Consider the following 17,755-nt stretch of genomic DNA (forward strand, 5'->3'; position numbering starts at 1 on the left):
GAAACAATGTGTGGGGCAGAAACTGGAGGAGAGGCCATCTAAAGACCACCCCACTTGGAGATCTTTCCCAGATGCAATCACCATATGCAAACACTGTTGTGGATGTCCGGAAGTGCATACTGACAGAAGCCTGATACACCTGTCTCCTGAGAGGCACTGCCAGAGCCTGACATATACAGAGGCAGATGCTTACAGCTAACCATCAAACTGATCACAGGGTCCCCAGTGGAGGAGTTAGAAGACTGAAGGAGTTGAGGGGGTTTGCAGCCCCCTGGGGAGAGCAAAAACACCAACCAAACAAACAAACATGGGTCTAAACAGCTAGCCTGGAAACACACATGGAGGAACCTATGTCTCTAGTTGTATTTGTAGAAAAGGATGGCTTTGTTGGGCATCAGTGGGAGAGGAGGGTCTTGGTCTCTTGATGGCTGGATGCCCCAAAGAGGGGGAATTCAAGAGCGGTGAGGTTGGAGTTGGTAGATGAGTTGAGGCAAACCCTCATAGAGGGAGGGTGGTTTAAGGCATTTCTGGGGGGGGGGGGATGGGGAAAGAGGATACCATCTGAAATGTAGATAAATAAAGTACCCAATGATAAAAAATAAAAACAACAAAACAAAAAGAAAAACAAAAGACAAGTTATGGGACTGGGTATCTCAGTCAAACATTTGAGAATTTTTAACAGCGATTTAACATTACCCATATTACCAGTATTCTTTAGAATTGTCAAAGACAAGAGAATGTGGAAAGGGCCCATGGAACTTTAAAACAATTTCTTCATAAAATAAAAAAGGGAGAGCTATATCCCTGTACAACACAAATTTATTTAAATCATGTTCTTTTTATTTTTTATTTTAAAGATTGGGTGTTTTATTTGTTTTTTTGTTTTTGTTTTAAATTTGGATGCCAAGGAATGTTCTGCTGAGTGTCTATGGCACTCTACAACTAGGCATACTTATACATAGGTGAAAGGGAAGGGTCCACTTACTAGCATAAGGCATGATCCCGATCAGGTATTAAATATGGGGAAGAGGGCATGTTTGTGTTTTTTCTACAGGATACTGAAGGAGCATGGTGGCTACCAGAATGATGGTGAGACATGCTGATTCCAGGACAAAGAATGATGTTGCCCTGTGAGCTTGCTGAGTTCCTGGACAATGTTGACTAACAAGCCATATTGGACATATGTTCCCAACCCACCATTGCTTACTTATACCCCTGATGGAACAAGCTGCCTTGCCTCAAGTTCTTAGACCTTGTGAAATAGAGAATCAAAAAGAGAAGTTATAATGCCTCTTGTATTTTTATTAAATGTGACCAGTTATTCATATTCAAACATGGACTGGTCTAGAAATCAAACCAATATCAGAAATAACAATCATTTGGAAGTCTGGTTCTGGACATTTTCAGAGACATATATGGAAATTAGCTGCAGTTCTCTATGTTGTTATGGTATAAAGAGATGAAGTTGGGGCAGGATCTGGATTTCAAACAGGTGTTAGCACATGTGTTAAAGCTCTTTTAATTGTCAAGTTAAAATACTTTTATTTTGCCTATAGTAATTAATGTATGTTGCACTGATTGTATATCTTCTAATTGTGTTTGTGTTTAAATCTGGCATGTCAGTTATGGAGGTCTATCAACCAGCTTGTGTTTTAGTGCCCAGAGCATCACAGAACCTTGGTATTCTAAAAATAGCTTGCAAGTACTGGGAGAAATTAGTCAGGCTTTAAGCGGAAGCAAAAGGGTAGTGGGCTTGATTATTGCTGGTATAACAGCTTTAATTACATTAATTGCTAGCACCAATTCTTCTACTTCTACAGTTGCTATGACACAAAAAGTTAAGACATTTGTTAATCATTTAGCAAAAATGTTACTAATGTGTTGAATATATGAGAGGACTTAAATAGGCATTTGGAAGAACAGATTGATATTCTTTATCCTATTCAAATTTTTGGAAGGAGGTTCAGAATTTAAAGGTAAAAAGCCATCTCGAGTGCCACGTCAAATACCATTGGATACATGTTGGTTCTAAAATTTACAGTGGTAGTCATTATAATTAGGAAGAAGTTTAAAGACACTTACACTTGTATTTGGCATAATTCTAACACCTCTCTGGAAGTTTTAACAATACATAGGGAGCTTATGGATTTCAAGAATGCTGCTCTGCTGAGCATTGATGCAGTCGATAATGCAGATAAAATTACTCATGGCCTGAGGTCAGTATGTCTATTTTGGTCAGGCTTCAAAAATGGCATATATAGTTTGATCATACTTGCCCTTTTTTCCTGGGATTATTTTTATTCCTGACCATCATGTCAAAGTCTTCTTTAACAACATCAACATGTTTGCAGCCAAAGTACATAGCTTGAACCTGAAAATGAACCCCTAGACAGAGTTACTAAATTAATAGGTTGGCAAGCCAAGGACAGGTAAGATTCTGCACAGAGCCTTACCAACCTAAGACATAAATGCATTGCTTTGGATAATGCATATTCCATTATGGGTAAGGAAGGCATTCTTGTCAGAATGACCTAAGACAGGCTGAGTCTTGGTAATGAATTAAAAAATGGGAGAGGCAGAGAGGCTCTGGGGCTGCTTGGCAAGAATCTGACATGGGCCAAGGACAAGGAAGTGGGCTGCCTGGCAGAAATATGACATTGGCCAAGGACAAGGAAATGGGCTTCGGTCAGGAAAAAAAAAACATTAGGCTAGAACAAAGAAGTAATTTCAGGTAGGAATCAAAATATTAGGCTAGAACAAAAGTAATTTCAGACAGGTATCTAAATTTTTTGGTTAGAACAAATAACTAGGCTTCAGACATGAAAATGACTTTGGAATAGGACAGGGAAGTAGGCTCAAATATTTTGGTCATCCAGATAAGCCCTTAGAAACAGTGATCATGGGAGTATGTACATAATTGGGTTTAATCTCTTGCTTATTCTTTGACTATTTGTGTTTATTGTCTTGCTTGTTCCTTGACTATTTGCATCCATTGTATTGCTAGTCCCTCAACCTAGAAGTGACCTTAATACTTGCACGTAATTAAGATGATATAAAAGCAGAAAGGAGGAGGGGGATAGGATAGGTGGTTCTAGGGAGGGAAAATGGGAAAAGGAGATGACATGTCTATTGTAAATAAATGAAATATCCAATAAAAGTTTATTTTAAAAATTAAATTAAATTTTAAAAGGAGTAACAAAATATTCATGGGAGTAAATACAAAAACAAAATATGGAGCAGAGAATGAAGGAGGGTTTGTCTGGAGACTTTCCCATGTGGAGATCCATCCCATGCAAAGTCACCAAATGCAGACACTGTTGTGGATGCCAGGAAGTGCATGCTCACCAGAGCCTGATATACCTGTCTCCTGAGAGGCTCTGCCAGAGCCTGACATATATGGAGGCGGATGCTGGCAGCTAACCATTGAACTGATCACCAGGTCCCCAGTGGAAGAGTTAGAGAGAAGACTGAAGGAGCTGAAGGAACTGTGGCCCCATGGGGAGAGTGACAATACCAACCAACCAGAGATTTCAGGGTTTAAATTGACAGACTGGGAACATACATGGAAGGACACATGGTTCCAGCTGTATATGTACTGGAGGATGGCCTTATTGAGCATCAGTGTGAAAGGAATCCTTGATCCCTTGAAGGCTGGATGCCACAATGTGGGGAAATTGGAGGACATGGAAGTTGAAGTGGGTTATTGGATGGGTGGGAGCACACCCTCATAGAAACAGGATGAAGGGGCATGGGATAGGGAGGTTCTGGGGGAGGGGAAATAGAAAAAGTGGATAACATCTGAAATATACATAAATAAAATATCCAATAAAAATAAAGTGGGAGGGATTTTTAGATCATTTATCATCATTCTGTTATCCTGAGGATTTTTCTGGAGTACTGTTTTATAGAAGTACAAGGGGACCTTAATCCAGCAACATGGCCACTCTGGCAAGGGACCATATCCAAAGACCTAAGTCTGTGTGATCTGGCTGGAATGCAGACACATCACACACCTTAATCCCCTTAGTTGAAATATAGACATACCCATGTAGCGGGTTGGCCTAGTGCTGCCTGTATTCTAATCCTAACACTGGTTCCTCAAGGTCTGGTTACCCCAGAGAAGAGAGAGTCCACACATAGACTCAAGTGACATTATGTGACCTTATCCCCCATTTTTTTCTGATTGGTAAATAAAGATGCCAATAACCAATAACTGGGCAGAAGAAACATAGGTAGGACTAAGATTTCCGGGGCTTAGGATGGGGGAAGAACCATGAGGGAGAGAAGAATGGAATGATGGAGAAGCCACCATGGGTTAGGTGAGTCATGAAAATGTGGCCTGAGGGTTGGCCCATTAAATTTAAGAGCAGCCCAGATGAAATGTGGTAAGTAATTACTTAATGTTATCAATAGGAAAGTAAATTTTAATAGCATAGAGGGTAGATATTTGCCCAGCTCTTGTGCTGTTTAAGGCTTATTGTAAATAATAAAACTTGTGTGTCTTTTATCCAGGAACTGAGTGATCAAGACTGGGTATAAACTCCAGATTGGGATTAAAATTTTCTACAACACATACTTGGTATGCATCTTTAAGGTAAAATTAGTTTATGGAAGGAAACAGCCATGTTTGAAAGTGACATCTAATTGGTGGGCAGACAAAGTGATGCATCAGAGAAAGATTTCACAAAAAGAGTCAGAGATAGGATGTACCCAACTCTCACAGTAATGGGACAGGTAAGAGAAGCTATTTAAGAGCAGTCCAAGAAGAAAGAGTCAGTCAGTTCTGTGTTGAACAGTTGAGTGAGTTTGGAATCAGTGCAGTGAGTGCAGTGCAGTGGATCTGAGTTTGTTTATGAGTCCATGCAGTTCAGTGCAGGTCAGCAAAAGCAGCTGAAGCCAGAGAATAAGAAGAAGCCTGAAGATTAGAACAATTTTCCAGAGTTAGTTTCAAGCCAAGCAGAGCCATTGAAAAAGAAGCCGAGAGAAGCCAGATTGAGTCAAACAGCTTGGAGAGGACTTTGGATCAAAATAGTTCAGTTAAACCAACCAGCCAGAGTTCAGAGAGAAGTAGGAAGGGTAAGCTTCTTCAATAGTAAGCCTCCAAGACAGCAATTATATCCGATGAATAAAAGTTACATTTATTTAGAAAATAGCAAAATGCAAGATACATGCTACATGAGTTCAATTTAACAATGAATTATATGTAATCCCATATAAATGCATATGTATATATGGTGTGTGTTGGAAGTAAATTGGCAATATGCGCATGTATATGTGCAAATATATATGCATCTAAGCATTAATATCTTACATTAATAAGTGGTATCAAGTTATTTTGGGTCAACTGGAGATTTCAGGTTAAAGTTCTATAAAAAGGTAGTGAAGAATAAAAATAACTTCATTTGAGACAGGTCCTCTCACACAGATGTGGGGCTGTATCTCGCACATGGGTATGAGTCCTGTTGGGCTGAGTTGTGGATCGTGTGTTTGCCATGGCTCAGGGAGGCAGAAGCGTGGAAATTTGACTGAGTTCATTCCATGCAGTGCCAGGTGGACACTGGGCTATCAGAAGCCACAGGGCTCTACCGGGACATGGAGAGGTCTCAGCCTGGGACCCCATGGGGGCAGAGCTCTCTGGTCTGGGGTCTCTGGGCCAAAGTGGCTAGATGGAGACCAGCTAGTGTTTGTCCTTGGGCTCCCAGGTGCCACTAGGAGGCTGCAGAAAGTCTGAGATCCAGGGACATACAGGCTAGATAAGCCTGCAGCCTAGAGGAGTAAGAGGGAGATGCTCCGGCAGTGCCCTGTAGGGTGAAGACTCTTGGTTATGGTGACTCACTTGGCTGGGTCATGGCTGGCTTGGCTACCTTGTTGAGTTGGTGAGCTCCATGGCTGGAATGTAGAGGGGTCATTGGCAGGAGATTAGACAGCAGTTCAGGAATCGAAGGCCTCCTGTACAGTTCTCTATGGTGGGCCCCAAAGACACAAGGAAGTCCATGGTTTTAAAAGGTTTATTTTCATGATGGAAAGTGGATGAAACTGTACCCCCGTGTCCTCAGGGCACTCCTGAGGTTAAGTATCTTTTGCGAGGAGGAAGGTATGGAAAAGAATGCTCAACTGGCTACACACTCTGGCCTTTAGGTATTTCATTAACTTGGAGATATCTTGAGGATTTGTGGCCTGTAGCCACGCCCTCAAACTGTAGAGGGGCTGGTAGAGGCTTTGCCCTATGTGACTGAAAAGCACGGATCAATGGAGGTTTTCTGCCTCCTGTCAGGAGCCTGGAGTCTGGGAGCATGGCGTCCCTTGCAGAGATACCTGTTGGGTCTCCATCCATCTTTAACCATTGCTTGACCAGAAAACATGCTATCCTTTCACAGTCCCACACACATATCCATTTTTCTGCATATATATATTTACATATATATATGTATTACATATATATATGTATTAAATATTAATATTTACATATATTTAATTAACTCCTTGTATTTCACTGGAACAAGCACTGTGTTTGCAGCTATAACAAAGAGAATGGCAAGGAGATTCCTTTGTGAAACGAAGCTTCAAGGGCTAATGATTATATTGGAATGATGGCTCTGTGGCTGATCTTCCAGAGGTCCTGAGTTTTATTCCCGGCATGGTGGCACACAACTGTCTTTAATGAAATCTGGTGCCCTCTTCTGGAATAAAGAATACATAAAAATAGAATATGTATATATACATACATACATACATACATATATGTGTGTATGTATATAATATGCATTATATATATAATATGCAATATATATATAATATGTAAGGGTGGGAAGGTGGGAGTGGGTGGGTTGTTGGGTGGGTAGGGGAGTACCCTCATAGAGGCAGGGGGTTGGGTTAGGGAGTTCCAGAGGGGAGACCTGGAAAGAGGATAACATTTGAAATGTAAATAAAGAAAATATCACCAGGCAGTGGTGGTACACACCTTTAATCCCAGCACTTAGGAGGCAGAGGCAAGCAGATTCCTGAGTTTATGTCCAGTCTGGTATACAGAGTGAGTTCTAGGACAGCTGAAGCTACACAAAGAAACCCTGTCTCAACAAAAGGAAAAAATATCCAGTAAAAGAAAAATGTTTAAAGGTCAATGACTGCTATAAGCTTCTTTGAAAGAAAGGAAAGTGTTAACCAGAATTTAATGATATCTGAATATACATTCATATGTTTTCTAGTGACTCAATGATGTTAATGACTTCAGAGTCATAGAATCAGGTTACTATAGTTCTTATTGATATAACAAAATATATGGAGATTAGAAAAAGTAATTGATGAGACTTCAAGAACTCTGGTCTTCTTTGGGAGAGAAGGATAATACATACAGCACATGATTTCTAGTGTGGAAGCATGGATTCATATTTGGTTCTAGCTAAGAGTCATAAACTGAAAAGACCATGCTAAGTGTTTATGTTCAGAGTAACATAATCTAAGAGAGAAGAATCATGACAGTTAGTGTGCCATTCTCTCTATGTCAGGCCCTTTCTCTGTGATCTTTTATAACATCAGTTTTCTCATTCTGATCCAATACTGCACTTACTATAAGTGACACTCAGCTAAAGAGCCTTCCTAATACTCGTTCTTTCTTCTTCTGTATGGATTATGATGAAGAAACAAAACCATCAAGAGACATTATTTTGATTTACTACTTACCTTATGAACCAAGAAGGACAATGGATCAGTTTGTGCAATACGTGTGTGTGTGTGTGTGTGTGTGTGTGTGTGTGTAATCCTAGAACTCGGGTACTGGAGCAGGTGATTTGAAATTTAAAGTTACATTCAGCCATTCAGCTGCATAGTGAGTTTAAGTCTAGCCTGGACTACATGAGACCATACAAAAAAAAAAAAACTTTGCAAACAGACCAGAATTATAATACTTTTATTTAAACACACAGGGCTTTAAAACTGTCACATTTCTTAGTTTTAAAGCAATTATATTAGTAATTCACCATCAATAAGAACTAACAATGCTGAAGTCAATAAATCATTGCACAACATAGAAAATTGCATACTTGCTTTGCAGTGACCCTAAAAATTGCCTCAAATAGAAGATAGAAAGTCAGAGATGTTATGCTTTCTCTTTATGTATTGTGATGAAGAAAACAAGACCATCTTGGGACATTATTTTAATCTGTTATTGATTGCCTTATGAACAAAGAAGACAATGGATTAGTTTGTGCAGATATATATAAGGAATCCCAGAACTCAGGTGCTAGGGCCAGAGAGACAGCCTGACAGAAGACATCAACTATATCCTCAAGGAAAGGGCTTTAGAAGGGAAATCCATTTAGATGGGAATGAAGCACATCTGGAATTTGGGTGGCACAGAAATAAATCCATTGGCAACTGGGGTAGTATGAAGGTCTTTTAAATCAACTAGAGACTTCAACTTAAAGTTTTGTAAAATGGTGGTCAGGAATAAAAATATTTCTGTTCGAGCCAGACCCTCTCCCACACAAATTCGTTTTCCTGCAATAAAAAAACACAGATTGTAATTAACTCCTTGTGCATGATTGGGACAAGAACTACACTTGCAGCTATAATAAAAAAGAATCTATGTCACTCTTTGATATAGATGAATGAATATCATTTGAATGATAAATGTAAAAATGATGGACATATTTTTCTCCATGTCTGATACTAGAAAACACAATATTAAAATGGTTGTATACAAAGCTTTAGAGGGTAAAATAGCAGCACTGAACACTGGACTTCCCAGCCACATGATGAAAACAAAGGAACACTTATCTAACTGCTCATGCAGGTGAGTAGCCCTGGTAAAACCTAGGATTTAATAGAGCGCAAAAGGAGAGCAGATGTACTCCAGAGAATATGGAGAACGCAGCAGAAGAGGCAGAATACCACTGCTTTGGAACCAAATACCAGGATAATGTGAAAGACGACAATCAAGGGGGGAAAGGAAGAAGAGAAAGTGTGGCAACACAGACAGAAGGTCCACCCAAACCAAAAAAAAAAAAAAAAAAAATAGTTTAAATAAGCAGATAACCCTTCACAACCAGGGAGCTTTAAAGAAAACCTTCACACATTTCTTAGCAAATTCTCAGAGTACTATAGCCAGCAGCCATCCTGAGAATAGTCCTAAATTTTAAAAATTAAACTACTCCGAGGATTAAAAAACCTGACATCATTGCAAACTGAGTCAGCATGTATGGACAGTCCACAGCTACAACTGGGCAGGCAGTGGTCACCAGAGACAGTTACTTAGAAAAGAATCTGTAATGTGTACTGAATACAAAATATTCTCCATTGGCTCATGTATTTAATTAAATATATAGTCCACAGTTGGCAATGCTGTTTTATAATGTTGTGGAAACTTTAGTAGGTAGAACTTTAGGATAGAAACTCAGCCACTGAAGATGTGTCTTTAAAGTTTATAGTCTCTTTAGCTTCCAGTCTGCTGTCTATTTCATGTTCAGCCAAGATGTGAGGTGAATCTTTCTAGCCACCCCAGAGCCACATATTGTCAGTACCCCAAGCTTCCCATAAAGTAACAAGGGCTGACTTCAACCCTTCTGCAGTCCCAGCTGCAGGCAGTGTGCAGTTGCTAGGGAACTGTCATTTCCCTGCCCAAACTGGGGCTTCTGTGTTATATCCCCTCCTCTATTATAAACTATCCTCTCTCAAACCTTAAGCCAAAATAAATCCTTAAGGTGCTTCTTAAACAGTATCTGTACACAAGAACAAGGAAAGTAACCTGTAGAGAAAACTTGTACCAAGAAGTGAGTTATCATAAGACTGGCTGCTTTCCCTAACAGAGTGCATGGTGTCTTACTATCTAGGAAAACTTCTATAGTAGCTCAGTGTTCTATTTAGACACACAATCCAACCACACAATGGTCTATGTTGGTGAGTTTGGAAGGGATGGATAAACATTCTAAAGTCCCACTAATGTGGATCTGCAGATATATTTTGTCTCAGAGAACGTACACGGGCATTGGGAATAATGATCAGATCAAATCTAATCTACTATCCCAAAAGAAAAAACATGTAAGTTTCAAGGGATACATACATGTTACTCTGTTGCCGGGAAAAATTTTTTTTGAAATTTGAATATAATTATATCATTTAATCCTTCCCTTTGCATCCTGTAAACTTGTCCATACCCTGCTTGTTCCCTCTCAAATTTATGGCCTCTTTTTTGTTACTGTTATATATACATGATATATATATATATATATATATATGACATATTACATATATAATATATTACATATATAACATGTAACATATATTACATATATATGTGTGTGTATGTATATAGATGTACACATATGTATATATAGATATAAAATACACCATGCTGGCTCCATTAGTGTTACTTGTATGTATATGATTTAAAAGCTAATCAGTTAGAATTATAAAAACAGTTAGGAGGCGCATCAATGGGGAAAAGTATTTTTTCCACTTTTAGCATTCTTCAGTTGTCTGTAATTCTTTGTTTAGGGATGGAGCCTCATGAGATTTTTCTGTTTCATGTTAGCATACCTATTGGTGCTGTACATGCTCAGGTCTTGTGTAGGCAGAAGTATTGCTGAAATATCATGGGTCAAGTTTCCCTGTCATTTCTAGGAGGCACAATTTCATAAGGGAAGGAGGCAACCAATATTCCTATGTAGCCGTAATATTGATGATTCACAATAATGCCAAGCATGTCAAAATATCACTAAGGTTTCAATAGTGACACACATGCATCTTGTTAGTAAACAGTGGCTGTCTAATTGGGCTTAAAGCCCCCTCAACAGGAGGAAAATACTGCCTGGTACTGGAACCTACTTAACTTCTCTGAGATAGTGAGGTCATAATTCTACTTATTTATATACGCAGACAAGTGTCTGTCTCACATTCATCAAAGAAACCTGTCTTTGCAACAAAGAGAGAACCTTACAGAAAACCCTAACTGATCAAAATGCAAAGAGCAATTGAGCATTGAATACCTAGCCCCAGGAGAAACATCCACAACACAACTCCCACAGCTAAGGCTCAGGAAGCATCGTAGAAGAGGGTGTGGAAATATTGACCAGGACATAATTTTGCTTACCTGTTGAGAAAGGGAAGAAATAGTCACTTTTCTTAAACTTGCCACTCTCATCCAGAAAGTGATTAGGATCAAACCTCTCTGGGTTGGGGAATTCCTTATCATCGTATAGCACAGAAGTCAGTGATGCTATGACACTGGTACCCTGGAAACAGAAGAATAGAAAAGTCAAGTTATATAAAGGTTATAAAAGTAAGAGTAACAATGTGCATAGCATAGTCAAAGTTTATGAGGAAATCATGTCCAAACAAGAGCAGAGGCATATCTAGACAAACAGATCATGTAACACACAGGGATGGATTGGCAGTAGTCCAGTGATGGTAATCTTGATACAATGTCCTCCAGTAAACTAATGGGATATTCTGTTATCAACAAGCTTAACACTGTTATGCATCACCACCCACTTCTCTTCTTCACCACTATTATTGCATCATGAATACTTGGAATGTGTCTTCAAATGAAAGATTCATATCTGCTCATAGCAATGTTGCATGAATAATGTCTGATAAAATTCACAATATATTGTGGAATAATATGGCCAAAACCAAATTATTCAGTTTTTTTTGCCACACAATCTATTTGCCTTAATTTTAAAATATAGATGAGGCCTTTTCAAAATTAGGGCAAGTGGGAAAAAAACTAAACCAATGGCAGACTTGGAAATGTCCTGAGTCCTGACTTTCTAAGAATTCCAATCAGGGTCATCAGTTTACTTGAGTATAAACACTGAAACTGCAGAACTAATCAGATGACTCATAAAACTGGGATAGTCATAAGGTGTCAGTGAGCCATACCATATATTTTATTAATTACAAAAAGAGTAGAACTTCTATAATGGAGAGATTTGAATGCCATTTTTTAGCTTGTAACATTTTTATTGAAATAATTTCGATCTTTTTTTAATTGAATGTTTTCTTTATTTACATTTCAAATGTTATCCTTTTTCCTGGTCCCCCCCCCAAAAAACCCCCACCTATTATAACCTTCCTCCCACGGTTTTTATGAAGGTGTTCCCCCACCCTTCTACCCATTCCTGGCTCCCTGACCCCTTATTCCCCTACACTGGGTCATCAAGCCTTTACAGGATAAAGGGCCTCTTCTCCCATTGATGGCCAACAAGGCCATCCTCTGCTACATATGGGACTAGAGCCATGGGTTTCTCCATGTGTACTCTTTGGGTTGTGGTTCAGTCCCTAGGAGCCCTGGGGGGTCTAGTTGGTTGATATTGTTGTTCTTCCTGTGGGATAGCTAGCCCATTCAGCTCCTCCACTCCTTTCTCTAACTCTTCCTTTGGGAAAACTTTGCACAGTCCAATGGGTGGCTGCAAGCATCCACCTCGGTAATTGTCAAACTCTGGCAGAATCTCTCAGAAAAGAGCTGTATCAGGTTCATGTCAACATGTATTTTTTTTCAATCCACAATGGTGCCTGCGTTTGGTACTGTATATAAGATAGATAATCAGTTAGGGCAGTCTCTGGATGTCCTTTCCTTCCATTTCTGCTTTACACTTTGTCTCTGTATTTGCTCTCATGAGTATTTTGTTTCAGATTCTAAGAGAACTGAAGCACCCACAATTTGGTCTTCTTTTTGAGCTTCATGGAGACTGTGAATTATATCTTAAGGATTCTGAGCTTTGGGGCTAATATCCACTTATCAGTTATGACATACCCTGTGAATTCTTCTATGATTGGCTCTGGCTATCTAGAAACACCCACCTTTGCACCCACATGATGCCAGCATGGCAACTGGCTTTGTCAACCAACCACGCTGCCTCCACAAAACTTGGCTGAGCCTCTGGCAATATCCACCATCCTCTTGGTACCTGGTAGAAGACTCTTAAAGCTTAATGATTATCTAAAGGAGTTATATATTTAGAAATGCTCAATTAACAAGATGAGAGTTGTTACCCAATATCTAACCTTCTAATAGAAGTTGCTGCCTAGGACAGCTTTCCACCTATCTGTGGTTCTCCATGGCTGCTCCCTCTATTCTTTCTCCTCTCCTTCCTCTCTTTCTCTCCTTACAACTCTTTACTCTACCTACCTTACATACTCCCCAATCACCAAGCTTTATTGCAAATGTAGCAGAGAAAATATCCCACTACAATATCCAATATATACAAAGAACTCAGGAAGTTAGACTCCAGAAAACCAAATAAGCCTATTAAAAATGGGGTACAGAGATAAACAAAGCATTTTCAACTGAGGAATATCGAATGGCCAAAAAGCACCTAAAGAAATGTTCAACATCCTTAGTCAAGAGGGAAATGCAAATCAAAACAACCCTGAGATTCTACCTCACACCAATCAGAATAGCTAAGATCAAAATCTCAGGTGACAGTAGATGTTGGTGAGGATGTGGAGAAAGAGTAACACTCCACCATTTTTGGTGGGATTACAAGCTGGCACAAACACTCTGGAAATCAGTCTGTCAGTTCCTCAGAAAATTGGACATAGTATTACCTGAGAACCCAGCTATTTCACTCCTGGGCATATACCCAAAAGATTTTCCAACATATAACAAGGACACATGCTCACAATGTTCATAGCAGCCTTATAATAGCCAGAAGCTGGAAAGAACCCAGATGTCCTTCAACAGAGAAATGGATAAAGAAAATGTGGCACATTTACACAATGGAGTACTACTCAGCTATTAAAAACAATAAATTCATGAAATTCTTAGGTAAATAGATGGAACTGGAACTAGAAAATATCCTGAATGGGGTAACCCAATCACAAAAGAACTCACATGGTATGCCATCACTGATAAGTGGATATTAGCCCAAAAGTTCAGAATACTCAAGATACAATTCACAGGCTACATGGAGCTCAAGAAGAAGGAATACCAAAGTGTGGATACTTTGGTCCTTCTTAGAAAGGGAAACAAAATACTCATGGGATGAGATACAGAGGTAAAGTGTGGAACAGAGACTGAAGAAAAGGCCACCCAGAGACTGTCCTACCTGGGGATCCATCCCATATACAGTTACCAAACCCAGACACTATTTTGGATGCCAGAAAGTTCTTGCTGACAGGAGACTGATATAGCTGCCTCCTGAGAGGCTCTGACAAAACCTGACAAATACAGAGGCATATGCTCACAGCCTATTATGGGACTCAGCATGAAGTCCCCCATGGAGGAGTTAGAGGAAGGACTAAAGTACCTGAAAGGGTTTGCTGCTCCATAGAAGGAACAACAATATGAACCAACCAGACCCCTTAGAGCTTCCAGGTACTAATCTACCAACCAAAGATTACACATTGAGCATCCCATGGCTCCAACCACATATGTAGCAGAGGGTGGCCTTCTTGGACATCAGTGGGAGGAGAAACCCTTTGTCCTGTGAAGGCTTGATGGTCCAGTGTAGGGAGCCAATGCCAAAACAGGGAAGCAGGAATGGGTGGATGGGTGGGGGAACCCCCTCATAGAAGCAGGGTGAGGGGGGATGGGATAAGGGGTTTTTGGAAAGGAAACCAGAAATGGGGATAACATTAGAAATGTAAATAAAAATATCTAATAAAATTTTTTTTAATTTTATAAGATTTTTATAAAAAATTTGTAAGATTTTATAATATTTTTAATACAGTCTGATTTTAAATATACTATCTTTGGTTTGGTTGGCTTAATTTACTAAACTCCCTGAAGGTTTTATATATATATAATTTTTTTCTTTAACATTGGTAATCTTAAGTTGCAAGAGTCAATATCTTGGGCCAATGATCTAATTTCACTCACTTACTTGAGATTAAGAGTATTAAGGTACAGTATAGAAGAAGGAAGCTTACCTTGGGAATGAGATAACCTCTGAATTTCATGTCACAGGTCACTGCATGGGGAAGGCTGCTGGGAATAAGGTCAATGTATCTCTGGATCTCATGCAACACAGCATCAGTGTAAGGCATGTAATTTCTGTCTTGCATGCAGGGGCTCCTATGTCTACCAATCACATGGTCAATCTCTTCCTGGACCTTGGCTGTTTCAGCATAGTGAAAAATGACAGAAATACTAAGAAATGGCACACTGCTCACAACTCAGGGTTACTTGTAGGCAAATTAAGATGCCTAGCAATATTTGAAAGCATAATATATGCTAATGAAGTAACAGTTGCTATGATACAAAGACTAACATCCTATATATTAAATGTCACAATATATAGCCCTTGTATATAAATTAGCATACTTAAAAATCAATATCATTATTGATTTCAAATAATAAACAAAACATTAAGTCAAGAAAAATTGCACTTATGGAAGAAAACTATTAAACAAATACCATGTTTATACCAAAACACTGCAGTAAATTTAAAAATAAATTTAAATTGTATTGTGTGAATGTTTGTATGTAATTTCCAAAGGTATGTAATACTGTCTAACTTTCCAAATATGGTCATATTCTAACTATTTCTCCTGAAATTTATGTTTGTATGTAATGACTATTTGATTATTATCTATCATTGGAGAAATTTAATTCTTCTTCATGTAGGAATGAGGGTTTTATATTTTGTAGATATATTAAATATAAACAAGTTTCCCTGAGTCCAATTCTCATAGGGCAACTGTGTTATATTTATTGGTTAAATCTTGGTTACTACATAAAATCTGTGCCCTACCACCAACCAGAAAGCATGCAGGAGCTGGACCTAGACCCCCCATACATTTGTAAACAAATTTACAAGTTGGTCTTCATATGGGGCTCTTAACAAGTGAAGTGGGTGTGCTTTGGTCTCTGTTCCCTGTCCACTGGATCCCATTCCCCCTAACCTTGACTGTCTGGTTGGACCTCAGTGGAAGAGGATGTGTCTAGGCTCTCTTGAAACCTGATACCCCAAGATAGATGGTAACCACAGGGGGCTCCTCTATTTTGAGGAGAAGGGCAAGAACCAATGGGGTTAGACACTGGCAAAGGTGGGACTGGGAAGAGATGAGGGAGGAGGGCACATTCTGTGCCCTGGTAAGAAAACAATGACTTTTCATTGTTGATTATATTTTGGTCTAACTCTATTTCTCTTTATCAGTTTAGACTTTTCATTTTATTAAAATTACTTTGAAATACTCAGCTAGATGTTTCAAAGTTCTACTAAAACATGCCAATTATGGGGCAGTTTCACACTATCAACCACTTATTTCTATTTACTTTCTGGTTCTCTTCTCACATTTTATTATCCATCAGTCCATTCTGAACTGGGTAGGTGAGTTTTTAGGTGTGATGCCCAACAGCCTCCCTTACAGTTGCACAGCTCCTCATGAGTACTCTGGATTTATGTAGCCCATTACTTCTTATGACTTGGTTTCAGATATTTGAATGTAGTATGTTCCAGTATTTTTTGAAAAAAAGGAAAATATTAAACTCCATAGCAAACATAGAATGCTGAAAACACCCTTCTTTTCTAGGAGTAAATAGAATAATAACCTCTTTTAAGAATTCACTATATATGACAAGATTGATTGATTCCCTGAAGATTTATCTTCCACAGTGGTTTCTGAAACTACAAAACTTGACATCTTGTGTCACTTATTTCATTTTGGTTATTGTGATGGATACTACATGAGCATTATCTATTAAGATAGTAACACATGGAGATTTGTACTTCACAGGTACTCCATAAAAGGTATATATTGCTAGTTAAATTGAAGAAACAGAAAGAAGAGATCTAGAAGATTTGAGTTTTTTGAGACAGGGTTTCTCTGTTTATCCCTGGCTGTCCTGGAACTCACTCTGTAGACCAGGCTGGCCTCAAACTCAGAAATCCACCTGCCTCTGCCTCTCAAGTGCTGGGATTAAAGGCATGCACCACTACTGCCCAGCGTGATGTAGAAAGTTTGAAATCTGCAAATTTACCAACTTTCCTTTTGATCCTATACATCTGTCAATCATTTCCAAAGATTTCTGTTGAGAGGACTTGTCAAACTAGATTTCTTTAAAGCAAGCCTCTTCTTTCCCATAGGAAACCTTGGTTTCCTGATAAATGGAGACATTGAAAAAAACACCTGGCCCATGAGGAGATATAATTAACTTATAATCTTTGACATTTGTTATTTCCATACATGGAATGAACTCTGAGGACAATAGATACACAGCTTACTCTTCCTCTTTATGGAATCTTCCTCCTCTGTGTAATCCTCCCTTTCCATTACTTGTCCATCTTTATCCCCCTCCTAATTCTTTGAGCTCCAGTAAATACTGCATGTTCATTGGTCAATTTTACTAGGCAATCTCAAATCCTCCAAACTTAAAATGACTAACTGGGCTTTGAAATTATCATCATTGAGAACCTGCTGGAGACACATCTTCCTTCAGATCTCCAACTGTGCCTGTAAGTAGATTCTGTGCTCCAGCTCCCCCTCACACCGAGAGACAGTTTGACCCCCAGGAGTTCTGATATCCCCAGGATTGTGGGGGTTTCCCCTATTCCTACCCCAATACCTGGTCTAACTAGGACCCCCAGAGCCCAGAAGATGCAGGACCTCCTGCCTTGCCAGAGACACAAGTTTCTTACAGCTTGTTCCCAGAAGCAGATTCTGTGTGCTCCAGCTGTCCCCACCCCATCCATATCCAAAGACAGCTTGACCCCCAGGAGTTCTGACAACCCAGGCCCACTTATCAGTCTTCCCAGACCACCTTCCATACCTAGAGACATCCTGAACCAAGGAGGCCCAACATAACCAGGCTCAC

General features: G+C 39.3%; 1 protein-coding gene across 1 annotated transcript; it reads right to left on the minus strand.

Moving 5' to 3' along the window:
- Positions 1–8,140: 8,140 nt before the first annotated feature.
- LOC117702327 (cytochrome P450 2C42-like) lies at positions 8,141–15,106 on the minus strand. The gene is made up of 3 exons (XM_034493537.2): positions 14,869–15,106; positions 11,087–11,228; positions 8,141–8,496 (listed from the first exon to the last, which is right to left on the minus strand). The coding sequence occupies exons 1-3, from the start codon at positions 15,001–15,003 to the stop codon at positions 8,315–8,317; spliced, it is 459 nt and encodes a 152-aa protein (XP_034349428.2). The 5' UTR covers positions 15,004–15,106; the 3' UTR covers positions 8,141–8,314.
- Positions 15,107–17,755: the final 2,649 nt, after the last annotated feature.

Source organism: Arvicanthis niloticus, unplaced genomic scaffold, assembly GCF_011762505.2.
Source record: "Arvicanthis niloticus isolate mArvNil1 unplaced genomic scaffold, mArvNil1.pat.X pat_scaffold_709_arrow_ctg1, whole genome shotgun sequence".
Lineage (NCBI taxonomy): Eukaryota > Metazoa > Chordata > Mammalia > Rodentia > Muridae > Arvicanthis > Arvicanthis niloticus.